Genomic DNA, 27,643 nt, shown 5'->3' on the forward strand with positions numbered 1-27,643 from the left:
GACCGCTAAGGTCGCAGGTTCGAATCCTGCCTCGGGCATGGATGTGTGTGATGTCCTTAGGTTGGTTAGGTTTAATTAGTTCTAAGTTCTAGGGGACTGATGACCTCAGATGTTAAGTCCCATAGTGCTCAGAGCCATTTGAACCATTTTGAAATAGATACGCTACATTTGTCGAGATTCGAATGTACGATCTTTCAAACGTAAAGTTTAAACGTTAACCCAGGCGCTACGCTACAACATTAGATTAAATAGTTGTATTTATGACTGTAGTGACTTAGTATCAATGATGAATTTCAGGTATTTTTCTTTTTCTTCTTTTTTAAAAAAATCTTTATTCAACACAATACAATAATAATCATACAGCATAACCCACTGCATAAACTAATAAGTGGGCTTTATAATTAATGCAACAAAGAGTTCCAGCTTCATACATTTATTAGTGGCTATTGCTGTTGGCCGATCTCCATGATTATGGTACTTCGTGCGACGCGGAATCGTGTGTTTTGCAGAAGTACCAGTTGTGTTTGGTTTATCAAACATGTGTGTTTCATTAACCACGATTCCGGACCCCGTGTGTGTGTGTGTGTGTGTGTGTGTGTGTGTGTGTGTGTGTGTGTGTCTGTGTGTGTGTGTGTGTGTGTGTGTGTGTGTGTGTGTGTGTCGTTATCAATTGTGATGAAATGTGAAACAAAAGTGCCAGAACCACGATTCGGGACCCCAAATCAACAAGAAATATAGCCAGACAAAGAATTGGAAGTGAATTGTTGTGTGCTAGTATGAAGAGGACGTCCTTCGTCACGTAGAAGAGAACCAGAGGACTCAAAACAGCACACGGGTCTGTGTTTATTATCTCCGCCGAGAGAGTGTCGTTAGGCGGGGGATAAGAAAGTTTTCCGAGATTCAAACTGTAAATTTCCAGACATGGTTTCCTTGCCACTATCGTATCTACTAAGCCTCTTCTAGAGCCCATAAAAGCCCGTAATATGAATTGTTAAATACTTTGTATGTTTATCTCCACCCCCCCTTCTGCTTGGATTTCATCATATATAAAAATCAAAGTAGTAGTTGTCGTCGTCGCCGTCGTCGTTGTTGTTGTTGTTGTTGTTGGTGGTGGTGGTGGTGGTGGTGGTGGTGGTGGTGTTGTTGTGGTCTTCAGTCCGAAAACTAGTTTGATGTATCTGTCGCCGGCCGGAGTGGCCGTGCGGTTCTAGGCGCTACAGTCTGGAACCGCAAGACCGCTACGGTCGCAGGTTCGAATCCTGCCTCGGGCATGGATGTGTGTGATGTCCTTAGGTTAGTTAGGTTTAAGTAGTTCTAAGTTCTAGGGGACTGATGACCTCAGAAGTTGAGTCCCATAGTGCTCAAAGCCCTTTGAACCATTTTTGTATCTGTCCACAAACGTACATACATTTGAAGCTTCTTTCTCTAGCGAAGCCTTCTTAACAGACAATAATTATCGTAAGGCCTTGGTACACCCCTAACCGTGGGTACCGTGAGCAGAATCTGAAACCTGTCATCTGGCAGAAAGCCGCCTGCGTGAAGCTTCTCCTCTGACGTGGAGGATTGCTACTTATCTACAGAGCTTCATGCGGGACTCGACGTCTGCCGGGGTTACGAGCTAACTGAACACCCCCAACTCGCAAGCCGTCCCCCGCCTCCTTCTGCCTTTCCCCAACCCACACGAACACGAGCACGAACAGACGAGAGAGAGCTTTGTTTCTCGGCTCCCTTCAGCGCGGGCGCGACACACGATGATTGTAACGAGTGCGGCCGCTTTGCGCGCATGTTTATTTGATCGTGTGGGGAGCTAAGCGGCCGGCGCATTGTCCACCAAGAAGAGAACACGGCCGCGCGCCGCTCTTCTGAATGCGCAATAGCTGCTAATGAATAAATTACGCGCCGTCGCGCCGCGCCTCTCCGTCCAGTGTAAACACGCGCTGCCGCTCCTGCTCCGGGTCTGCGCCGCCGCCCGGGGCGCGCGCGGCCCCCACCCCGCGCCGCGCCCGCTGACGTCACGCGCCGGCACGCCCAACCGCGGGCCTCTGCGCCGCACCGCGCTCCGCCATTGGCCGGCGGCCGCGGAGCGCGCCCCGCCTGCGGGACTCCCCCGCCCGTCCCCCTCGCGCCGCCGGTCCGGGCGGCGTTATTGAATTAGGCTCATCATTTGATTTCGGCGTCGCGGCGGCGAAGCACCGCCGGTAGCAGCAGCAGCAGCGGCACCGTCGGCGAACGCAGCCGAGCCCCGCCGAGCGCCGAGTGGCCTCTTCGCCGGCAGCGTCGCGACGCATCCGCCTCCGGCGCCCAGTCGCCGCCGCCGATCCGCTGCGCCGCGCCGCGCTGCCCTGCGCCGATATTACCCGTAATCGCCATAATCTGATATCGGCCGAGGCGAACCGGCCTGCCGCCGCCGCCGCTGCCGCTGGCCCCGGGCCGTCATCCAATTAGGCGCTCGGGCAAGACGCGGCTCTCAGCCGGGCCGCGCTTTATTTATTAATTTATTGCTTCTTATAGCGGGCCGGGGGCGCGCCTTGCTTCCTTTCTTTTCCTCTCCTTCGCCGACCGCCCCCCTCCTCCTCCCGCCCCTCCCTTTCTCTCTCTCTCGCGTCTGCCGATCTCTCCAGCACCACCACCCCTCTCCGTCTTTAACTTAATATTTCCTCGCGCCACGTCGAATCCGGTTTGGGCCGTAATCTGTTGCTGGCTGCGGCCGCGAGACGGGCGACGCTTTATGACTAGTTTATACACGGCCGGCTAACCGCGTTACACCCCCTTGCGCCCGCCGGAATTAGCGGCCGCGCCGTCAGGGGTGTCAAACCTGTGGGGGGAAGTCCCTGACCTCCAAAGTGCTGTTCTCTAGGTGAAGGACGCGGTGGACTGCTTCAGCCGGGCCTTTAAGGTGACAATCCGTTCTTCATCCCTGCTGCGACCTGGCTGTTGTATCGAGTGCACTGAGATTAGCCAGTTAGTTTAACCAGGCACGAGGCTATCTATTTGCCACTCGGGACACTCCTGTTATCGAACCAGTTGTCACTAGTGCTACGTAACCCTAATTGGAAGAAGAGTGTCACTGGGCCGTTAACCACTCAGGACCCTCCGTCGGAAATCTCGTTAGTTATCAAACAGGTTGTCAGAACTGCTACAGAATCTCAACCAGAAGACAATTTTGAAAGAGTTGGACCATTAGGCCATCAATTCTCGTAACAGTCTTTCGCAAACGTCGGCAGTTATCAACCAGCTTGTCACTAGTGCTACAGAATCCCAGTCGGAAGACAAGGTTCCAACATTTGGATCATTAGGCCATTAACTACTCAAGACAGTCCGTTGGAAATCTCGCCAGTAATCAAGCAGGTTGTTGCTAGTGCTACAGGAGCCAGATTGGAAGAAGAGTTTCAGCAGTTGGATCACTGAGCAGGTCAGGAATTGCCGATTTACTCCATATCTGCGGCCACTCACTTTGTGACCAGGAAACTGTTGGACAGTGGTGAACAGTAGGAGTGTAGATGGACAGGGGCTAGGAATGAGGTTACCCAGTTAGAATCTCAGACACAACTGTACGACTGGGACATCAATACGCTCGAAGCTTCTGCTGGCAGTTGGCCACAGCCTAAGGTTTACTCTGTTGCTGCAGTATTCATTCTCCATATCACCACTGGCCAGTCAAGAGTAGCAGGTTTTGTTGAGTCTTTTGTGAAGTATAGAGCCATTTTCTTCAAGACATTTGTTTGGAAGTGTTAGTGTCCAGCACAGTTGCAAGCTTCAAATCCGCGTTCGGCACTTTCAAGCCACTCTGGAGAACATCGGCTGGATCTCCATCCAGATGGACATTCGAATGGTGATGAGATACTGAAGAACACAACGAGAGAAGGTGTATTGAGGGGATCAACTGCACCAGCACTGTACTGCAGAAGAGACTGGAAGATTTTAAAGGGGAAGAGTTTTTATGCTACTAGTCGAGCTTCTGTCGGAGGATTCAGCTGGTGTATACACTCCGTATTAGTGTCAGAGGAGTGACCGGGGTGATCCGCTTAGGTCTAGATGCTGAGGAATGTAAGGAAGGTGCCTGAGGACTTCAGTTTGGAAGATTGCAGGAGGAACTGAAGGGACGAGGTCTCCTCTCGAGTTCGGCCAGTGTGGAAAGTGAGGGTAACTGACGAGAGAGTCCAGCGAGGGGCCGAGTGGACAATTTTGTGAGACGAATGTGTGGTTTTGGGCCGTGATGTGGCCGAGTGAGCGGTAAGACTGTCGGGTCACCAGTCGTTCGCGGAGGAGGCGGCTCAGTAGCGGCCGGCGAGGTCTCCAGATGGACTACTCGTACCTGAACCAGGCGGCAGCGGCGGCCGCCGCGGGCTTCGACGCTGCGGCGGCGGCCGTGGACGTGCCCGGCGGCGTGGGCGTGGGGTTGGCCTGCGGCTACGGGGGCGGCGTCGGCGTGGGCGGCGAGCTGTCGGTGGGCGGCCCGTGCGCGCAGCCTTACCGCTACCGCGCCTACAACCCGCAGCCCGTGGTCGGCGTGCCGCACCACCACGCGCCGCCCTGCGTCATGGGCGGCGCCGGGCCCGGGGCCCAGCGGCCGCAGCCGCCGCCCGCCGTCTTCCCCGCCATGAACCTCCAGGGTAAGCCCCGCAGTCCTACTACCTCGTAACGCAGCGTCAGCTCTTACCCTGTTGAGTGTCTCTTCAACCTTATCAATATAGCCCGCATTTTCGTGCACTATGAAATAGCAAAAAATGCATGCATTCTTCCTTAAAGTCCTATCGCTATCGCCTTTGTCCCGCACTGTGCTCGGTGTTGGCGTGGTTAATCCGGATTTGGCATGTTAATGTGAAGGGGTGGCCGTGTGCCCTTCCTGCCGCCACCCCGTACCCCCCGGGACGGAATCAGACTACCCAGTCTGCCTGCGTCTAGTGTAAAGCGTGGAAAAGTGCAGACGTGTTTCAAATGTCTGTGAGTCGTATAACTGAAGCGGGACGTGGGGATCAGCCCGGTATTCACCTAGAGGAATGTGGAAAACCGCCTAAAAACCACATCCAGGCTGGCCGGCACACTGGCCCTCGTCGTTAATTCGATCCGGGGCCGGCGCGCCTACCCGACTCCAGGAAGCAGTGCATTAGCGCTCTCGGCTAACCTGGCGGGTATTCATCCTTAAGTCCCAACAACACGAAAAAAATATTTTCGAAATTTTTCACATAATACAGATATTATCACGTAAGCAACGAATACAAGAAGAAACTGGCAAAAGTAAACAATTTTATTTCACACATGTTGGGCTCTTGTGAATTCCGCAGTCTTTAATGCTAATTGTTAAAGGACGCAACCAGCCACAAATACTTCTAAAATGTTCTATTTCTGGTAAATGGTATCTTTATATTTTTGCTTAATGGATAATCTTTGCATTTTAAACGAAAGCATCGAGTGTATAAGCAAGTGCGTGACGCTCAACATTGACGTTAACAATTTTATCAAGCACGAATGGTCACAGGTTTGTTTGACCAATCGGAGAGTGTCACTTAGATGCTGAAGAAAATGAATTTGCAGACTCTTGAAGATCGCCGTAAACTATCTCGAGAAAGTTTACCAAAAATTGTTTCAAGAATCGGCTTTATATGACGACTCTAAGAATCACACCCCCTACATGTCGCTCCCGTAGGGATCGTAAGTACAAGATTACAGCACACGCGGAGGCATTTAATCTCTTATTCTTCACCCGCCCCACACTTGAATGGAACGGGAAGAAACTCTAATAAGTGGTACAATTGGACGTACCATCTGTCATGCATTTCACAGTGGTTTATCGAGTATGGATGTACATGTAGATATGCGTGATCTTGGAGAAGCATATCTAGCGTAACAAATAAAATAGCCATCTATTGGAACTTATGTACGTGAATACAACTTTTTCAAATTATATTTAAATAAATGGAAGCACTTTAGCATGTTTTAATTAATGAATCAACCCATAACGTGGCTCTAAATGGTTCAAATGGTCTTGTGCAGTGCAGGAATAGACGACATGCTGCTAACCAAAACAGCTATGTAGCTCAACTGAAAGTATTCGGCATCTGAAGATGGACGTGGTAGCCCGAAATCGATCATCGCATTGAAATAAAACGTTTTATATGTGCTTGTGACTAGTTGCATCATTCCCCAACCAATCAATCAGTTGTTCTAAGGCGGTGGTTCACTTTGACACTACACGAACGTGCAGTCTCATGTGGTATGTTTGAAAGCAGTGTCGCATTTTTCCTAAACGCAATCCCACATCTTGAAACTTCCACTAACTCATAATGCCTAAACCAAATTGTATTGCTAAGCAACAAGCTAAGTGCTAAGCAACAACTGGCATAAATTCAATAAATTATATATTCAGTTACAAAATTCAGAATAGTACACACCCATTGGTTTCATATCGGAACCACATGTAAGTAGTCGTACAAACTCAAATTTACATTACAGATACTTTAGGTTATTTTCATTGCCAGTGATATTCTCAGTACGAGAACTGTTTCTTTGAACTCTGTAATCAACCGGTAAAATGCACACATTCGTAACACTACCTCATTATACAGCAATACCTTCGGTACTTTCACGCAAAAGATACCGGTACTTAAAAAAATAATAAAATCGTAGCAGCAAAACAATAAAAATATGCAGCATCAAAATTCAGTTCTGTATTTATTTCAAGTTTCTTCTAAAACAGTAAAAAACCAACTGTAAATTTTCTTTACTTTCCTCATGCGCTTCAGACAAATTTTTGCACATCGAAAATGGCGTTTCCACGTTACAAAAAGTGACACATACATACTTAACTGACGAAATTTCGGACAATGTCAAATTGAAAGACTTACTTTTTGCCATAAATTTTTTTGTCAGCTTCATAAACCCAAAATCAGAATTTGATCAGATAACCTTATCTCAACTTCTGTTGCAACACTCCGTTCTTCAACATCTTCAATAATCGTTAGAGATTCCGCCAGTTACCTGTGGCTTCCAACTTCGTTGTCGCTGTAGACAAATACGCAAAATCGTATTTAATGTAAGTCAGATCTTGTTTCAAATCTGTTTCTTCAATACCACTTCCGTAAATTTGATGTAAATTGCATTAGTGGCTTCGAAAATGTCTACGGCCCAAAGCGGAAAGATAAATTACGTAGCTTTTCACTAGTATGAAGCAGACAGATGGTATCTTGATGAGTGTTATGTAATTTACGGTCTCTTGCCGACTTAACTTCATCAAAATTGACAGAGTTTAAGTTTGCAGCATTTATCCAGGTACCCCATCTGGTTAAAACAGGTTGTGGTGACAAAGCTAAATCTGGCAGTATATCTCCAAATGCGGCAATACGGACAGAATATCTTCAGTATGAAAAAAAATCAGCGTATGAGTTAATGTTGTCAGAATTATCCAACCTTTGTATATCGTGCATCTATTTACCTTATTTGTGGAGAGCAACAGCATATTCACATTTTCACATTTTAGATGTACTGTTTCAGCTACACGATGTAACATACGAGTTGAACACGTAACGTGCTTTAATTTAGGATAATATATTTTAATTGCTGTCTCGGCCTTACTTATATAAGTTACTGAGTCGCTTAATAACAGTGGGACTCTTTTTTTAAATTTATTGGCTAAGTATATCGGCCTCTGCCGACATCTGCCTAGCCAAAGTAGGGCACTTGAGCATACTATGAGGTTACAGGCTGTAACAAAATTCGCGTAATTACTCATTTTCTGCACTTTTGGCGTAATTGATATAAAAAAACAGTAAAATGTGCTACAATGAAAGATATGAAAATATATAGCTGAGTCCAGAAAAATTGTATTGTAAGCAATTTAAATTCATGCAGTCATATCGATGAATTTACTTCCCAGCTGGCCAAAAAATGCATGGAAATCTAGGCTCTACTTATCATCGTTATCTTCACTTTATGATAGTGATGGTAGCTATTGAATGGAAGCAGTCGACGCAATCCGGCGCATTCACTTCTCAACGAAAACATTGCAACGTTTTGGCATTTTTAAGTCATTATTGCTGACTGCTCACTGTTGTCGCGCGTTGTCACAGTTTTCATCATGCATATATTTGATTTTTATTGAATGCCAATAAGTAGCGTTCAGTTCAGTTTTTCGTCCATATTTATGAGCAGTCGTTAACTTACTAGTGAGCTATGTGACTCGCAAGATACCGAAACGCTCAGTGGCGAGCGAATGGAAGAAATCGTGTGACATTTCAAAGAATTACCCTCAAAATAAATTCAGTGCGATATACATTATCTGCAAGAATGATTCGCATTCTGAAACTCTATTAATTAAAGAAATTCAGAGCAAATTGACGAATGATGACAGATAGTGACAGAATATACTTAAAGTGACTGAAAAGTGACAGTATATACTTTAAAAGCAAGTGATGAAGTCACCAAACAAATAAATAAATGTGTATCTCGTATGATTTTTGTTCACATAACCTCAGTATTTGCCGAAAGAAAGAAAATTGTCGCTAATGAGTGGAAAACTACAAAGAAGAGAGACAGTGTTTCAATAAACTTAAATAAAAACGTGATTGCTGACTTATTTAAGAATAAATTTATAATTTAACGCCAGTTGTTAGCCTTTTAAAACCAACCAAGAATCCATATTTAATGCCAGAAGATAAAATTTGTATTTAAATAAATTTTGAAAACACGTCGTCTTTAGAAATGTAATTTTTATTCACCTTTCCTTGAAATACTATACGTTCTTTGTCTGTATAAAAAAAATTGGCATCGTTAATCAAGGTTTATGTAAAATAGAAAAGAGTGAAAAACTATGTATGTGAAATCACTCAAAAACGGGGAGAGCCAAAGAAAAGTATTCATGCAGCTGACCTGGCCACAGAGACTACATAGCTTCATTCGACTGAATCCTCATCGTTACTTCATGGAGTCCCGGGAACAGCCTTGTTCTCTTTCAGCCAACAGTTCGCTACCCAGTGCGCTTGACGTTCATGGCGATTCTAGGTAGACAATCTCGTTGCATTCTTTCTAAATTGCAGTTGAGTTTGTTTTTTAGGTTTTATTTGCAAACAGATAATCTGTAGCTTTTATCTTATTTCTGTGTTTCGAATTTTCACATCAGTTTGCAGCCTTTGCCTGCCCTGAGAGATTTTATATGTTTTTACGCAGTTTTCCTTCTGTCTTTCTTCGAGAGTACACACACCTCACTTCCATGTAATACTACCGGTAACGCCATTGTTTTATAAAGCTTCCGTTTAGTTCCCTTTGTGGTTTTATACGACTTCTATGGACAGACGACCAAATGAGTTGGGTCTTTTTTTACCAGATTGTGTTCTTATTTTTGCGATTACTACGTTGTACTAAAACAGCTGTAAAAGTCATGACTGTAAGACTTTAGACTAAGAAAACAGGAGTTGTCGAGCCCGTGTACAAAGCGTAAAACGTTCCCTCTCCAGAAGTATTAGAGCTAGAGTAGTGAAATTTTAACTGAAAACCCACAGTTAAGGTATCTAATAACATCATGTTAAACATTGACTGAAATGCTGTTTCTTTAGGAACACACACGGATTCAACGAAATTTAGATCAGACGCTAAACTTTCTGTAGGCACTGTATGTCTAAATTAGCAAAATTTTGTTGCTACATCGGGGATATTTCACACGCAAGATAAAGGTGTCTACCTGTTTCAACAGTTTACTATTTATGTTAATTTGGGATCTTATCACGTGTTACCCAGAAATGCCAATACTTCTGATTTGTGTGGAGATAATATCAGTCCATATTCTTCTACTATATTTCTTAAGATATATAGCGCTCTTCGTAAATTGTCTTCTGTTCGTCGCACACTAACAACATCGTGTGCATATAAAACTATGTAATCAACACCGCGGTCAAAATACTATACCATACCTTTGAGTTTGTTTCCATCTGTGACGTCATACACACAGATTTTTTTTAAAAAAAAAATGTTATGGAGAGACTGCAGCCTTGTCTAAGACCTTTATTTGAAACAGCAGCCAGCCACAAGTACGGTTTGAGAGAGTCTATTTACTGCTTTATGAAGTAATTATTACAGTATCAGTCAATTTTACAAGTAATTGCTAGCAAGAGCGTTTCGGCAGTATGCTGTCACCATCACGAGCATTAGTTACATGTACATTAATCCGAAATGTGATGAGGATTATTTCCTGGATGTGGCAGTGGGGTCATGTACCGAAATTTAACGCTGTAGAGAAAGATTCATTTATTTCAGTTTTTACCGTTTCATTGATGTCTTCAGTTACGTTATTGCTGGAAATTTGTCTGGAGCACAGATCTCAGTAATGAACATGACTTCATCACTTAACACTTCAACATTCGGATGTTTGCGTTCCACAAAGGTTCTCAGCTGCTGAGACGAACTTGCAATTGTTGGGATAGCACAAACATCGGAAATATTTTTATATAAGCATATTTATGTGATGGCACATATCAATAGCACGGCTATCTGGTATTTGTAGATCATTCAGTAATGTCAAGAGAACTTCTTTTCCTTCCAGTTAACTCTTTATACTATCAAAAATTGTACTCAACACTAGAAAAATTTTTCAAGAAATTTGCGTCGTTACTTTCTAGCTTATCATGGAAGGTAAGCAGTCATTAATGCTTTTACGCACTAAGGTAAACAAAAAGATTTTCGTTCAAAATTAGTTAAAGTTACGAGAATTTTTTTATTCTTAACTTTTTTTTGCTTTGCCTAAACATACATACAATGCTCCCGAAGTTAATAAAACATGAATTGTGGCGACAACGTACGTGGTGGCTATTAATGTGCGATACGTTTAAGTCCATTTATGTTGTACATTTTAAAATTTCCACATTTCGACACATGCACTGTATCAGTATCGTCTAATTCCAAAAAAACTGCTTGAGTACATACCATACTGACTTTTGTGACAACTCACACTCAAATAAGTGATAAAAATATTTGTCTGAAATGTGCTAAATTAGTGAAGATGTTAAGTTACAGCTGCTATATAGAGTTCTTGGACACAGCAAAATACTTCTTTGGCAAAGCGATATAATTAAACGTCAATCGCATCGCACAGAAACATGCACCACGTAGGTTATCACCACATTTCTTGAATGTTTATGCGGAAAAAAGTTTACCAAATTTTGAACGAAAAACTTTTTGCTTGTCTTAGATCATTGAATCATTAACTACGACAAAACGAAAAACCAGTAGGAAAGCAAGAAAGTCTGTATAGGAAGCCGAAGCGGCCATAGTTTGTTTTAATTCTTCGTTCTGTAGTTTTCATAAAAGACCATTAGTAATTATTTTCATGTGCAGGTTTGGACAAGGAATATAGGAAAATATTTCACCTACAATTTTAAGACATTTTTTCGCCTCTTCGAATAGACTACCTGCGAAACTGCGTGTATGCGGTGACATTCACCGATACTCGTTCAGTTCAGAGAAGTAAAGCAGTGACAGCAGAGAAAATCCAGTTCAAAATGTGATTTGCAGTTGGGCAAAGCGGGGTAATCAAGGGTTAAACAACTGTTTTGTACCATACTTTCGGCTGGTTCCTTTGTCAGATTATAAACTTTATAATTATGCTACATCCAGGGTTCTCGTACTTACTTTAGACAAGATATCGTTACCACTTTATCCATTACTCCTGAAAACAGTCATGGCCAGTTTATCTTATGGCAGCCGAAGCAGCTCGTCATCGCAAGCCGAGGCGGTAAAAAACTGCATAACTTAACAATAAAGTCTGTCTACTGACTTTTATAATGTTTTTACTGCATCAATGTATGTTTCCAAGTCACACCTTAATCATCAGGACGCCAGTTGTTACTTAAGACCTTTATTCTAACGTCAACTCACTAGAAACTACTATTCGCGAATTTTATTGATTTCTTTCCAATACGACTTCACTGTTAAGCAACTCTTATTTATTCAGCATAAAAAAATGTCCTGCAGTCTTTATTACTAGGCTGGTGCATATGTCCGTAGAGTTTTTGTTTTGCACGTTGATATTCCTGTTGCTATGGGTTTATTTATCCATTACCATTTTTTATTTCTAGTTCATTATTGCTGTTTGTCATTGGAGATAGTGAGCGGAGCTGTGCATAGTGGAGAAATTGGAAGTTTTCCGACATATTCTGCTGTTTATGTTCAATAGAGGGGTGACAGCAGCGGGGGCAGCCAAAAACATTTGCGCCGTGCACGGGGATAATGCCACTGGACACAGCACCCCAAAAAATTGTTTTCTGGTTTTAAGAGGAACATTTTTGACATTAGTGATTCTCCTCGTTAAGGTAGACCTTCGGAGTTTGATGAATATCGTTTAAATGCATTAATACTGAATGATTCACGTCACTGTGATCGGGAACTGCGAAATGTGAGCATTCCACCGTCGTGCGACATTTGCATGCAATGGGGTAGGTTCAAAAATTAGGTATATGGGTACCGCATGCTCCAATCCATAATCACAAAAATCGGCGAGTAGCCATACGTGCATCTCTGCTTACTCGTCATCAATTGGCTCGTGAACAACACCGACCATTCCTATCCTCTATAGTTACTGCTGATGGATACTGATGTCCATATGCTAACAAGGAAAAGAAAGGACTGGTTGAGCCCAAACAAAACAGCAACTCCGCGTACAAAGACATGTGCGACGAATTGCTTCGCTGAGGTGTAACCATCACTGTTGAAATTTATCAACAACAACTGAGACGTCTTGCAGACGCGGTCCAAGAACAACGACCAGGAAGATTGCGTGAAGTGATACTACTCTACAAAATTGTTGAGGCTTTCGTGGCCACTTGTTGACAAACCGCCTACTGGCTTGTGTCTCGGGTTCTTCGGCCGACGTTCATCTAATGATTTTTCTGACGTTTCGCCAGCACGAGTGGCTGGCATTGTCAAAGCTTCACCCTCCATTGCCGGTGGTGAACTGGAGGCGAGCTCGCGGGCGCAGACTATATGTACCTGGCGCGCCAACGTCCGAGGGCTTCTCCGCGGTCATTTCCGGTGCGGTTCTCCTCTTGCTACCTGCGACGGTCGTTCGCTGCAGTACGGGAAGCCAGGATCCGTTTACCTTAAGGCTTTCCTCTTTCTTGTTCAAACTGTTCGTGTGTTTTTGTATTTCTACAGCTTCTCTGAACAAGCGCGTGTGATAGTGCTTCTCTACAGACAGAACTTCCGTGTCGGCGAATTTTATTACGTGGTCGGTCTCATTGAGTGCGTGCTATGCCACGGCCGATTTCTCCACTTGCCCCAACCTGCAATGTCGCTTATGCTCTTTGATCCTGGTGTTAATGGATCGTCCAGTCATTCCGACATAAACTTTTCCGCATGTGCATGGTATACGGTATATTCCCGACATTGCAAGTGGGTCTCTTTTCTCCTTCGCCGATCTAAGACACTCTTTGATCTTCCTTGTCGGTTTGAAAATCGTCTTTACTCCATGTTTGCGCAATATACGGCCGATTCTGTCCGTCACTCTGGGAATGTACGGCAGAAAGGCCGTACCCGACATTTCTTTTCCTGGTTCCTTACTTCGCCGAGTGTTTGGCTCTGTTAAACTTCTAATATAATTTGTGGAGTACCCATTGCTCCTCAGGACAGTTTCCAGGTGTTGCATTTCTCGTTTGAGGTGTTGCGGCTCACATATTCGTCTTGCTCTCGTTACGAGCGTACTAATCATGCCTCTTTTCTGGCTCGGGTGGTGGTTTGACAGTTTGTGCAGGTATCGGTCCGTGTGTGTCGGTTTCCGATACAAACTGTGTCCCAGGTTTTCGCCGTCCCTTGTGACCAACACATCTAGAAATGGCAGTTTCTTGTCCTTTTCTACTTCCATGGTAAATGTTATGTTGGCATGGAGGCCGTTCAAGTGTCTTAGGAAGTCACCGAGCTGTTCTTCACCATGGCTCCACACCACCATTCTGCTAGACTGACAAAAAACGCTGTAAAGGCGTTGAGTTGGGAACATTCCGCACACACCTTATTCACCTGTTCTTGCACCTTCCGTTCTCTACCGAACAACCTTCAAGGAACTTATTTTCCAGATGAAAGTGCGCTCCGAACGTGGCTCGACAAGTTCTTTGCCTCAAAACTACGTGGTTCCCATAGTCGCGGACTCGTAAACTTGCCGCAGCGTTGGCGGATTGTTGTCAACAGTGAGGGAGAACATGTTATTAATAACTAAACGGCGGCCGGTGTGGCCGAGCGGTTCTAGGCGCTTTAGTCTGGAACCGCGCGACCGCTACGGTCGCAAGTTCGAATCCTGCCTCGGGCATGGACGTGTGTGATGTCCTCACATGTTAAGTCCCTTAGGGCTTAGATCCATTTGAACCATTTGAATCCAACTGACGCAGCACGCCCAAGTTATGTGGCAATTCCCTGAATGGGCCATCCCCCTAGTCGAAAGGCTCTTTTTGACCCCTTTCAAACTCGCTCAGTTGGCCGCAGGAAGCACGATTACGTCTCCGTGGCGTAGCTACCTGCTTTCCTCACACGTTTGCACCAAACTGAGCCTTCTAGCTATGAGCATTCCCTGTTGAAGGTTACAAACAGATGGTGCTTTGATAGCTATGCCATTTCTTTATCTGTTGGCGGACGACGTTGAAACCACTATCAGTACATCCACTGTTCCCCAGGCGGCATATGCCGTCATCGGATCAAAATTAACGCCCTCTCTCCAGGCGTACTAATTTTTTTGCGGCAGTGTAAATACATGGCGTATCTAGCGGTAACTCTACGACTGCACGTGGTAATATGGATGATTATGAGCCGGCCGCGGTGGCCGAACGGTTCTAGCCGCGGTGGCCGAACGGTTCTAGGCGCTTCAGTCCGGAACCGCGTGACTGCTACGGTCGCAGGTTCGAATCTTGCCTCGGGCATGGATGTGTGTGATGTCCTTAGGTTAGTTAGGTTTAAGTAATTCTAAGTCTAGCGGACTGATGACCACAGATGTTAAGTCCCATAGTGCTCAGAGCCATTTTGATGATTATGAAGGGAAAACAACATGAAAACGTGTATTTTAGTTGCAACTAATCCATAGATTGTCCAAATATTTAGGGACATCAGGAAGTTCCCACGCTAAGACCACTAGGTACAAGATTGGCGCATTGTCCTTGTAGAGAAACCTACATGTTCCTGGTTTCCTGTACAGGCAGTTCTGCTGTGTTACGGATAAAGCCGCACCACAGTGTGAGAGTGAAATGACGCGGCAACTGGAAACATACTGCATAGCTGAAGCAAGCGGGACAGTACGATTCTTGTGAGCAAAACGTGAAAGTTGCACACTGATTCACCGTGAAATCTTGGCGGTTTATGGACCAAATGCAATGTCGGGTCGAGCCGCAGCGAAATGGTACCAAGGTCGCACAGATGAGAGGGTGAGGTCGATCGAGAAGGAATGGTATAGGCATCGACCACAGGTGACAGTGTTAAGGCAATATTATCGGCAAGCTGATTGAAAGTCTGGGGAGAAAGAGATTTTTCAACGATGAGGATATTCACTTGTCGCTTCTCGACTGGCTCCCTGACCTAGAAGCGGATTTTTATCGCCGAGGAATAGAACGATTCGTTCAGTGTTCCGTCCGTATCTTTTAGGCAGAGACTTAGTGACCATGTTGAAAAATAGTGTCGCGTATCTGTGTGATTTTGAAGTGTAGTACAGCACTGAATAAAAGTTACTTGGCCTGCATAACAATGTGTCACTTACGTTTCGAAACCTCCTCAGTATTCGAGTCTGCCACTGACTGCCTTCAGTTGTTTTAACGAAAACTTTTATTTTTAAGGTTACTGTATTCGCTGCAACCAATCACAATTGTTTTAGCATCGATTTACGCGCGACGCGTTGCAAACCATTGGTGCTTCTCTTCAGAGCATCAATAAATAAGAAAAATAAAAAAAAACATTTAAATGTTAAGAGTCCTATTAACTGAATTACCGCTAGATCGGTATACAGTTTGGCAGGGATTCATTAGTTGCATATCGTACGCTTTCGTACACAGAAATTCAAAATACAATTGCCATATTTAAGTCTATTAAAACGTAACACCCTTTTTATTTCGGGAGCGGTTCAAAACGCCGAAACGACGTTTTCGGCAAGTGATAGTTGGCAGAAAGGCACGCAGTTTTGTTCTTTGTTTAGCATTCGTTAATCAATGAACGAAAAAATGCACACCACTCGTGCAACATTAAAACAATGTTGCGGAATCTTATACTATTGTCGTGTGTTGTTTTATTCATAATGTGTAAAATACTCTGCCAGGAACCAAAGAAACAGTCGATTAATACTCGTAAATTCTTATATTAACCGGGATATAGTGTCTATCATTTTTTACGAATGCCGATCTTTTTTAAACGACGTCCGAAAGCCCTTGCAACAACAGGTACATAGTACGAAAGCTTTAGCGTAGGCGACAGGAAGGGCTTCCGGTCACCCTATTAACACTCACATTGCCAAATCCAGATTAAAATGCTGACCCCGTAAGGATACATATTGAAAGAAAAGTAAAAGAATGAGGTTTTTAATAACGCAAATTTATCGCATAAGATTTCCCTGCATTTACTGCATATTGCGGTTTATAGGGCAGATTAAAGACTGGTGTCAAAAGGTAAAGAGCATAATCAAGGCAAAAATTCCTTGCCCGACTCTAAAATACTCGTGTGGACCTGAAAAGAAAATGGTGTACACAACGCTATCGATAAATAATGTGGAAATTGTCTGAACGAATACGTGAATTATGGAAAGAGAATATTTTGGCGCTATCTTTTAGTATATTGTCAGCTGCTCTGTTTTACATCCCGTAGTTTTTTGCGGCTGTACCTCTCATTCGAAACCGTTGGGAATACATTACTTATGTGACGTCTTTTCCTCCTAACGACCCGTAATTCTCCTCCTAACGTCTCAGTTTTTTCTTGGAACATTGCATGTAAGTTTAGAGTTCAAATGGCTCTGAGCACTATGGGACTTAACTACTGTGGTCATCAGTCCCCTAGAACTTAGAACTACTTAAACCTAACTAAGCTAAGGACATCACACACATCCATGCCCGAGGCAGGATTCGAACCTGCGACCGTAGCAGTCGCGCGGTTCCGGACTGCGCGCCTAGAACCGCTAGACCACCGCGGCCGGCAGTTTAGAGTTCACTCTAAAACACCTTTATTACATATAATCTATGGTTATATGGTTCAAATGGCCCTAAGCATTATAGGACTTAACATCTGAGGTCATCAGACCCCTAGACGTAGAACTACTTTAACCTAACTAACCTAAGGACATCACACATATCCATGCCTGAGGCAGGATTCGAACCTGCGACCGTAGCAGCAGCGCGGTTCCGGACTGAAGCGCCTAGAACTGCTCGGCCACAACGGCCGACCCATGGTTATATGGAGCAGCCAGTAGGTTAATCTTCTGGTCTACCGGGATAATCATTCTCCATCATCTTTACATAGTTGCATTTCAGACATTTCGTTACCGTGAAACAAAAGAAACAACGCAAAATTTGTGGTTATTTGAAAACAGTTTTCTTCCTCGAGGACTGTTTTGTGACTAACGTCTTCGCTTGCCTATATCCTACATATCGTCCATGAAGCGGGATTTCTTTTCGCAGAGTGTAAAAAAAATTGAATAAACGTAAGAATCTGTAGTCTGTCTTCATTGAGTAAAATAGTATTCTGGTGGTATACTCGTATATCGTCGGCGACTATTTGTTCGTGGTTCATCTCCACTCGGAATAATTATTTGTGAATTGCTTTCGAACCGTCTCTGCTCAGAACTTGGAAGTTCGCGGCTGTCACGAATATTTAGAAACGAAATCATGTATTCTTTTATCACTTAAACGGCCAACGAATCTCTCTGTTATTCTGTAATGTTGCATGTAACTCTCAGTTATTCCATTTGTTACTGGTTTATTTTGACGGATATCCCTCTGGTTTGCTGTGACAGGAAATTAATCTTCTTGCATGTATGGTGCAAGAATATGTGTGATCAAACGAGAATATGCAAATGAGTACAGCTCTAGTGAATCCATATGTTCACTTCATCAGACATATTCTAATAATATAAATGAAAAGCAAATAAAATTTAAAAAGTAAAGAAACTACTAATTATCTTGTTTGTGAACAACCAGAGACCGCTAACCGGATCACAGAACCCCTGTTTGAAACTTTTTAATGCATGTTAAGAAAAAAGTTGTACCTTTGAACTAAATTACAAAATAATTGAGCGGCTAAAATGTGTTTTTCCTGATTTTTGCTTCTTACTTCATTTTCCCAAAAAGAGAAGCAAAACTCAGTAAATAAGTTTATAATATGCAAAAAAATCTATTAAGCTTTGTAATATGTTACAAAGTCTGTTATCCAGACTTAACAAAAATATTAGCTCAGTAGCTTACAATTGCTACAGATAATACATCAGAGTCTTCAGACTAATTTTTCACTCTGCACCTGAGTGTGCGCCGATATGATGAAACCCATAGGCAGATTAAAACGGTGTGCTGAACCGGGACTCGAAACTCGGGCAAGAGCTCACCAACTGAGCTACCCGAGAGCGACAGACAATCTCTTCTCGCAGCTTTACTTCCGCCGATACCTCACCTCAAACTTAAGTTCACTGTTATCTTGCATACCTTGCGGGACTGGCACTCCAGGAAGAAAGGATATTGCCCAGAGTCCCAATACGGAAGCCAGTTTTAATCTGTCACAAACTTTCAATACATCAACGTGTCTATAGTTACCGAAAATTATCTGACGAAGTATCGAAAATATTCTTTTTTTATAACGTTGCTGCTTTGACAACGTAGTTGCAGTCCAAAATTATTGCGGATTAACTTGTTACTTTTTATTTTTGAACTATCTCACAACGAAGATATTACAGTTCTCAGCAGCTTGAATGTATTTAGTGCAGCTTTGTCTTCATATGGAGTACTTCGTTGAAGAATGCTAATAACCAGTGGCTGTTGGAAATGATCGCCACATTATCTCCGATTAACACTGCAGGCACGATCTGTGCAGAATGCTAAGTGGTTGAATACGATAAACTCATACGTATATATACATGGTATTTATTTTAACTTGAGACAGCTAAATATTCGAAAATGATGCATCGTACTAAAAATATTATGGATAAGAAGTTATTATTTGTAAAGTCTGTGTTGCAACGGACCACCTACTAACTTGTATTTTCAAATGGGAACTTCCGTTGCTGTTGCATGTTCGGATAATGCACCGAAAAATACGTTCGGTTTACTCGAACCATAGTTTTCCATGCGTGCTAAATGGCGCTGTAATAGACAAATATAAGTGCGCCTGTTCCTGCAATTAAGAATCGGTGCATTTCATTCTACAGTTCATTTTCGATATTTTACTTTAAGTGTAGCAAATTTGATTGTACAGTACAGTATGGTTATCCGTTTCAACGTTTAGCGTGATCCAGGAACAACGACGTGGATGTAATAGATTTTTGTTCCCATTGGAACGCTTGATTTCGGAAAGCCCCCTTCCATCTCACCATCATCATCATCAGTTATCTGCTATATTAGCAGGTCCTTTGCCTCTCCATTTTCTGCGATCCATTGCTTCCTTCTTAAAACTGCTGTATGTTGTACTGTCCATAATGTCATCCAGTATCTGGAATCTCTTCCTTCCTCGCTTCCTTTTCCCTTCTACATAACCTTCTAAAACTGTTTTTATCAGTCCGTCATTCTTTCTTAATATATGCCCAATACAATTTCTTTTTCTTCTATTTATTACATCTAGTAACTGTCTTTTCTCTCCCACTCTTCTCAGTACCTCTTCATTTTTTACTCTGTCCATCCAACTTATTCTTTCCATCTTCCGCCATGTCCATATCTCAAAAGCCTCCAGCCTTTCTCTGTCTTTTTTCCTCATAGTCCATGTTTCAGCGCCATATAGAACACTCCATACAAGACATTTTATGAGTCTCTTTCTGAGTTCTCTGTCCAGACCGCTGCAGAAGATTCTCCTTTTCTTATAAAACGCCTCTTTTGCCATTGCTATCCTTGTTTTAATTTCTGTGGTGCACATCCAGTCGGTGTCTATCCTGCTTCCAAGATACTTAAAATTTTGCACCTGTTCTAGTGTTTCTCCATTCAGCACAATTTTTATTTCCTTATGTCCTCCTATTGCCAATACTTTTGTTTTATTTGTGTTAATTTTCATTCCATATTTTTTTTCCGTTAGTTGCAATGGTGTCCACCAAATCCTGTAATTCTTTTTCCCCTGTGGCTAGAAGGACCATGTCATCAGCAAACCTCAAACACCCTATTCTTCTTCCTCCAATTTCTACGCCTTTGTCGTCTAATGAGCATTGGTCAATCATATTTTCCAAGTAGAAGTTGAAAAGAGTAGGTGATAGACAGCATCCTTGTCTTACTCCTTTCCCTAGTCTGATCCAGTTTGTACTTTCTCCTCTCACTTTAACTGAAACTTTTTGATTAAGGTATAACGAGTTTATAAGTCTTCTCGTTTTCCAGTACGCTCTCTTTTCCCTCGTAATAGTCGCCAGCTTGTCCCAAACCACATTGTCAAATGCCTTTTCTAAATCGATGAAGCACATATATAGATCTCTTCCTTTTTCAATAAACCTTTCTCCCAAGATTCGTAGGAGCCCTATTGCACCTCTGGTGCCCGTATTCCGTCTAAAGCCAAACTGCCCCTCGCCGAGATTCTCCTCTATTACTTTTTCAAGTCTTTTATTAATTATTCTTAACATCACTTTGGCTGCATGTGAAATGAGGCTGATTGTCCTGTGCTCGCTGCATTTCTTGGTTCCTTGTTTTTTCGGTAATGGAATCATTACTGTTGTCAAAAAGTCCTCAGGCCATTCACCACTGTCATATATTTTATTACATAACCTCAATATTTCTCTTATTCCATTGTGGTTCAAGCATTTTAGTATTTCTCCCGGTATTGTATCTGTACCTACAGCTTTGCCATTTTTTATTGCAGCAATGGCAGACTTACTTCTTCCATTATGGTGGTCGGTCCTTTTTCTTCATCACTCACACTGTTGTGTGATTCAAGTTCCTGAGTTTCTGGTTTGCTATTTGTGTCATATAGCTCTGTTATATATTCTTCCCATCTCTGGAGGACATCGTCACGATCTTTGTACACTACCTCTTCGTCTTTACTCAAAATTTCCATAGTAGCACTTCCTGCTCTGTTTTGTTCCCATGTCATAGTCTTTACTCTGTTGTATAGTAAGTCGTATCTTCCCTTCCTGTCCAGTTCTTCAATTTCATCACATTCCTCTTTTAGCCATTTTTTCCTAGCCTGCTCTGTTTCTCTTCGCAGTTCGTTATTTAACCTTCGGTATATCTTTCTTGCATCTTCAGTGTTCTTGTTTTTCAATTTTCTTCTCTCCTCCATCTTGGAAATAATTTCTTGTGTGACCCATGGTTTTTTTGATCTTTTCCCTTTTACATATCCTATATTTTGCTGTCCTGCTTTAATGATTCCTTCTTTCAGCATATTCCAGTACTCGTTGGCATTATCAGGTGCTTCTTTGTCTCGTAATGTGTTTCGAAAGTCCCGAGACAGCATTTCTGTAATTTGTTCTTTGTTCTCCCCATAGGGGTGCTTAATTTCGATGAATACCGAAGCATGTGCATCTGTCACTATCACCTCACGGTCATTTTACCGTGTTACAATGATTGTAGTTTGTATTCCACCAGTAGCCGCGTAGCGGCCACGCGAGAGTTAGGGAGGTCTGGTGGAAACAACATACCAAAATCATCATCCTGTTGGCGGCGTTCGAGGGCGGCCACCGAAAGCAAGCATTTTGATATTTTGGGAAATCATCGCAATCAACTCCATAGCGAACAGAAAACTAAATTATAGGCACTGCTATATCTGTAACACCAAGGTTACTGGACTGGAGCAGTTAAGGCCTGAAGATTACGTAGTGTAACGTCGAAACCGGTTGTCTAGAAATAAGCCTATACAACGGCGATTGGTATTGAACATAAAAGAATAATATCGACCATCCGTAAAAAATTTAGACGTTCCTTGTAACCAGCAACAAGAAGTGATATACAGACCATACAAGTAATTTTTTCTATAATGAAGTAGTTTTAGAACCGTTGTGAATAGTAGGTTTAGAACCGTTGTGAATTCCAATAGTTTGAGTAAATCTGGTATAAGTGCAACTATTATAGGCTTTGAGGTATTTCTTTCACGAAAACGAGCTTATAAATCCTATGTTACTACTCAATAATAATTACTAATATTAGTTTAAATGAAATTAATAGTAAATGAAATTATAAGTTATTACCAGCACCGTGAATCCGGTAAACGCGATATAGTGACGTTTGAAGAAATGCCTATTTCATAAAAAAACTGGAACACCAATTCAGTATTTTCTTTGTTCATGCTTTAAGTCGGTCGTCTATTAATAGACGTTACATACAATGGATATTCAGGCCAAAGCCTCAAAAAATTCGTAGTGTTGTTATCTTAAAGAAGATATATCCTTTTGTTTCTGGTTCGCATTTAGCTGACACAAAATGTACAGGGGGAGAAAAGTATCTCATATAGAACAGTTTGTGAGAATTCTCTGTCGTTAACATAGATTCGGACGTGTAACGCAATGATTTATGGAAAGACAAGAAGTCCATAGTTGACCGTTACAGCGTATTTGGAATCAAAGATCGTGGGAATAAGGTTTTCAGTCTATAACAAATGGCTCCTATCTTCAAAATTATTATGTTCACCTCAGCAAATTAAGAATTACTATCTGTAGCTTCTGTTAGGATGTTGGGACATTTCTACGTCAAAACCTATAGGTTTTTGCTACATTTCAGCTCACATAGGGCAACAGTTACCTTGCTGAAACGAGTTCAGCTCGCGTCGTCAGTTACTTCGTTGAAATGGTGAATTCATTGTAATCTCTAGGTTAAATAATTTCTTCCATTTGCCCTGTAGTATTCTTTGAAACTACTGTGTATAATTAATTCATAAAATGATTTATATTATTTAATTCTCACTTTCTACCCTGGACGCTTTATCCACACGTGTAGGAATGTTTGACTCGCGCCAAGTACAAAAAAAACAAGGTCGGCCACGCGGAGTGTTGAACACTAATGTATTACACACTCTAGTTTTCACTGGTTTAAATTTTGCAAGCAGCTGGAGATTGTGTTAAAAATGGTTCAAATGGCTCTGAGCACTATGGGACTTAACATCTGTGGTCATCAGTCCCCTAGAACTTAGAACTACTTAAACCTAACTAACCTAAGGACAGCACACAACACCCAGTCATCACGAGGCAGAGAAAATTCTTGACCCCGCCGGGAATCGAACCCGGGCGCGGGAAGCGAGAACGCTACCGCACGACCGCGAGCTGCGGACAAAGATTGTGTTAAACCAATCGCACATAATTTAATTTAGTGTAGTTTTTTGTCGTAGTATACAGTTATGCTTCTGGTATTCTAGTACATCAATTTCACTAATATTAACAACATAGCAACACTCGCCTTCTACATTCATGTTGCTGGCAATCTAATTTCCCAGAAAATTATAGTGATAAATATTGATAACACATAAGTGACAGCAATTACATCGTGTACAGCAGCATAATTGTGCATTTACAGTTACATACTCTTCAAATAAATGTCATCTGACGTCTGTCTTATGTTTCAGTATTGCAGCCAGTACAAGTAGTATTCTAATATAAGCGTGAATATGCACAAGAGTTGCGGCAATGTCTGTTATGCCACTGTATTTCGTTCGATCTATCGTCTTTTGTTATCGGCAACAAAAGGCGAAAGCTAATGTAAAACGCGAACTAGCCGTCTGAAGATGACTCTGTCGGTTCGAAACCGGTAACTGTGCTATTTAAATAAATAAATAAACAAACAGCATTGTAAGAAATGGCTGATCGCTGTTTTCTTCTATGTAAGAGTCAACCCATATAATGAAAATCCAAATTGTAAATAAAGCTCTGGAATAACGATATTCGCATTCATCCCTGCACTCCAAAGAGTACTTGGTTGGCACACACGACGCGTAAGAAATGTTCAACTAATCACCTCTCCGACTGTCGTCTCAGCAATTTTTACAAAATTTATTTGTGTTAATGTGATGTGACAGGTAACATCAGTCTGGAATGATTTTGGTACCTAAAACGGAAAGCTAATAATGGTAACCCCTTGATAGAAAGCGTTCTTGTAACTATAATTAACTGATGTCACAGATAGAAACTGTAGAGATCTTTTTATCTTTCTTTGCCCTCCATATCACTCTTAGCAATAAACTGATAACAGAATAGTTTCGTACGACGCACACAATTCTAGTCGCAGACTGGACCGCCAATGAATCTACTTTTTTCGCCATCTTACCACGGGTCCTATGACTGTAATAAGTAATATCCCTCCTGTTTTAGCCAGCTAATAACATCCGTCAGCACAAGTCTTTAGAAAGCAACCGGTCATCATATGTTTGTTTGCATTTGTTAATGCAGAGTATTGGTTCAGGCATCTACCGAGATTATGCGTGATCTAAAAATATTTTTAATAAATTTAACATCTTTGTCATTTCTGGCCTATGAAAAACTCACGAAGTTTCCATCGAAGATGAAATCTATAAAAAAATACTGCGAAAAGTTGAAGACAGAAAAAGAAAATCTTCATCTTAACCAACCCGGAGGAGGGGGGGGGGGGGGGGGGGGGGGGGAGAGAGAGAGAGGTGGGTGGGTGTGTGTGTGTGTGTGTGTGTGTGTGTGTGTGTGTGTGTGTGTGTGTGATATTCGCTTACCACCTTTCTAAGTCGGTGAATCAGCTCACTTTTGTCTTGAGGTGTAAGAGGGAAAACCTGGAAAATACACTCGGGCTGATGAATGTACCAGACTAACTATCGTTGATTCGGCGCCATTTTGTTTCTTACTGGCAGATTTAGCCGCCTTAACGTATTGAGAAGACACGACGATCTACGGTAAGAGCAGCACCTCGAAATCCACTAATGAACAAAAATAATTGTAGAACCATGGTGGAATCATCAAAATAACAAGAAACTGACGTAGCACAGGCCGCATGGTGACTCAAATAAACGAAATAAATGTCAAGGTAGCAGATTTAAACTAACGCCAATGAAAATGTCTTCTACGTAGAATCTCGAGTTGATAGAGGTTTTCAGCGTCAATATATCAGACTAGATCGTTTTGTGTGTTTCTGTGGCATTGTATGCAATTATTATTTTCTCTGATGTATAAGATACTGAATAAGTTTTCGATGATTTTCGTCACATCGTAGAGGCCACAGGAAACTGATCGAAATTTCAGCTTTTGTTTTCTAGTTCTTTTTTAATCTTCCCGAACGACGCTAATACTCAAAAGAATTACATTCAAATCCAGACGTTATACGGATTTGTCAAGTGACATTATGCCAAACGGTTTTACCGGCGACGGAAGAAATGTGACGCTGTGCTGCGTAGAAGGTTTATGCATTTCATGCGATATGTATTGATTATCGGGAAACAGATCTCTCCAACTTTGATTTCATTATGGTTCTCCAGCATACGGTTCTGAAGAACTGTGACGTAGTTCGGACAGCGGAACAGGTGGTACTTTAGGAATAGAAAAAGTCTCCGTTTCGAGTGAATAATAGACTCAACATCTCTTTCTACGTCCATAAAAGTCGTAATTTTGGTCCAAATCAGGAAGTTCTTTTCGCACATATAAGGAGGGCATCTTTCCACTCCCGGCAGTCAGTAGTAGGCGTCACCGATGACCGCTGTTGAAATCTCGTGGATTTTATTCGAACTGTCCGGTTTGTCAGCCGAGAATGTTTTAACTCAGTCGCGACGCCACGAAAGACTTCGAGGACATATAGGGTGTATCCGGGAAATACGTTGAATACATCCGTAAAGAACAATTTATTGAAAATAAAAGTACAAATGTTTGCTATTCTTCAAAATAGCACCCTTGGGCGCCAGCTCTGATAAGTTTCCTGGAACACGTTGACGGGAGCGTCCTTCAGATACCTCGTCGCGACAGCTTTCACGGCATCTACTCTTCCAGAATGATGATCCTGCAAGCTTCTCCTTATTTGAGGAAACAAAAACTCCATCATACTGGAGTAACTTGGGTCAGCAACTTCTGTTAATCAATAGAACAAAAACCCAGTCCAAGTAGCAAATTTTTATTTTTCATTCGGTGACTAGTTTCGGGCCGAGACCCATTCTCAGATCCACATAACAAAGTCGATAATGGCATTCCCGAAGATCTCAACAAAATGTGTAATGTACATTTAGTCGGATATGCTGTTTTCGACTTTGTTATGTTGATTTGAGAATGGGTCTCGGCCCGAAAATAGTCATCAAATGAAAAATAAAATATTTGCAACTTGGACTGGTTTCTTGTTCTTTTAAAAAAGATGTCCGCTGGTGCCAGCCTGGCCTGGAAGTTGCTAACAAGGAAGGCGCTATGAGACGGCGCGTTGTCGTGATGCAGTCGTCAGTTTCTACTGATTTCCTTCTTGACGCGAAGCAGCCGGTTTCTGAGCATTTAAAGTACTTCCAAGCAAAACTGGCTTTCACGGTTTATCCCTACAGCGCAAACTGCGAGTGGACAATGCCTTTGGAATCATTTTAGATGCTGCGCATCACCTTCACCTGTGATTTAGTGATCCTTGCATTTTTTGGCTTGTTTAAGCATTGTGACTGTCTCGGAGCCTGATTTCACTAACGTAACAAAATTTAATGGCATGCAGCTGTTCTGTGAATTGCGGCATTTCCATCTCCCGATGCGTCACTTGAACACAAGTGCACAATACGAGCAATTCGCACTGGGCAACGGTCAGCAGGCAACTGTCGAGGAATGCATTGTCTTCCCAAGACATCCCACCAACTTATGCCTCACCAGTCGCAGTACAGCAAACTTCGGTGTTGGTAGGAAAAAATCATACAGCTTACTTTTCGGGACACAACCTGTGTAGAGTGAGCGCAGAATAACGTGGCCGATAGATGCGCACGGGTAGAGAGAGCCATAGGTGTGGGGGTTGTGGGCAGGCAATGTAGGGAAAATGCCGATTGCTGAACCTTATGCTCGTATTTCTTTGTAAATGTTAAGTTTAGCCCCTCCACACCCACACTTGCACGTTGACCATTCAGAAAGACCTACTGTCGCCCCTGCTTTGGTTAGTATCGAAGAATTCCACTGAAAATACAACACACACTGGATATTTAGGCGTTTGTAACTTTTAGAGAAGTGTCATGTGTGGCGAATTTTGAGAAAAACCTACACTCTTGTTGCCATGTTAAAATTTGCTTCTTTTGCCAAAACACAGCAGTTTCCACAATTTCACCTCATTGTCATGTTGTGCAAACGTAACTGCAAGAGAATTCTGAAACAGTGGCTTATTAAGTGACGAACTGAGGAAAAGTAAGGGCAATAGTTTACGAAAAAGCACATCCTCAGTACAAAAATAAACGTGTAATGTCTTCACTTAATGTTGTTCCAAAACCAACAGTATTTCTTGTTTCACCACCTATCGATGGGCATTAAAAATTATTCTTTCAGCGAAAAAGTCTACCGAGTGAGGTGGCGCAGTAGTTTGCACACTGGACCCACATTTGGGAGGGCTACGGTTCGTTTCCCTAAATTGCTTCAGGCAAATGGCGGGATGGT

General features: G+C 42.5%; 1 protein-coding gene across 1 annotated transcript in view; it reads left to right on the forward strand.

The window, feature by feature from the left end:
* The first annotated feature begins 1,883 nt into the window (after window positions 1-1,883).
* LOC124622857 (translation initiation factor IF-2-like) overlaps window positions 1,884-27,643 on the forward strand; it is a 145,964-nt gene continuing 120,204 nt past the window's right edge. Inside the window, exons 1-3 of the mRNA XM_047148650.1 lie at window positions 1,884-2,131; window positions 2,191-2,359; window positions 4,469-4,613. Coding sequence (XP_047004606.1) covers window positions 1,884-2,131; window positions 2,191-2,359; window positions 4,469-4,613 — 562 coding nt within the window. The remainder of the gene's footprint in view (window positions 2,132-2,190; window positions 2,360-4,468; window positions 4,614-27,643) is intronic.

The sequence above is a fragment of the Schistocerca americana genome, chromosome 7, assembly GCF_021461395.2.
Source record: "Schistocerca americana isolate TAMUIC-IGC-003095 chromosome 7, iqSchAmer2.1, whole genome shotgun sequence".
In the NCBI taxonomy this organism is placed as follows: Eukaryota; Metazoa; Arthropoda; class Insecta; order Orthoptera; family Acrididae; genus Schistocerca; species Schistocerca americana.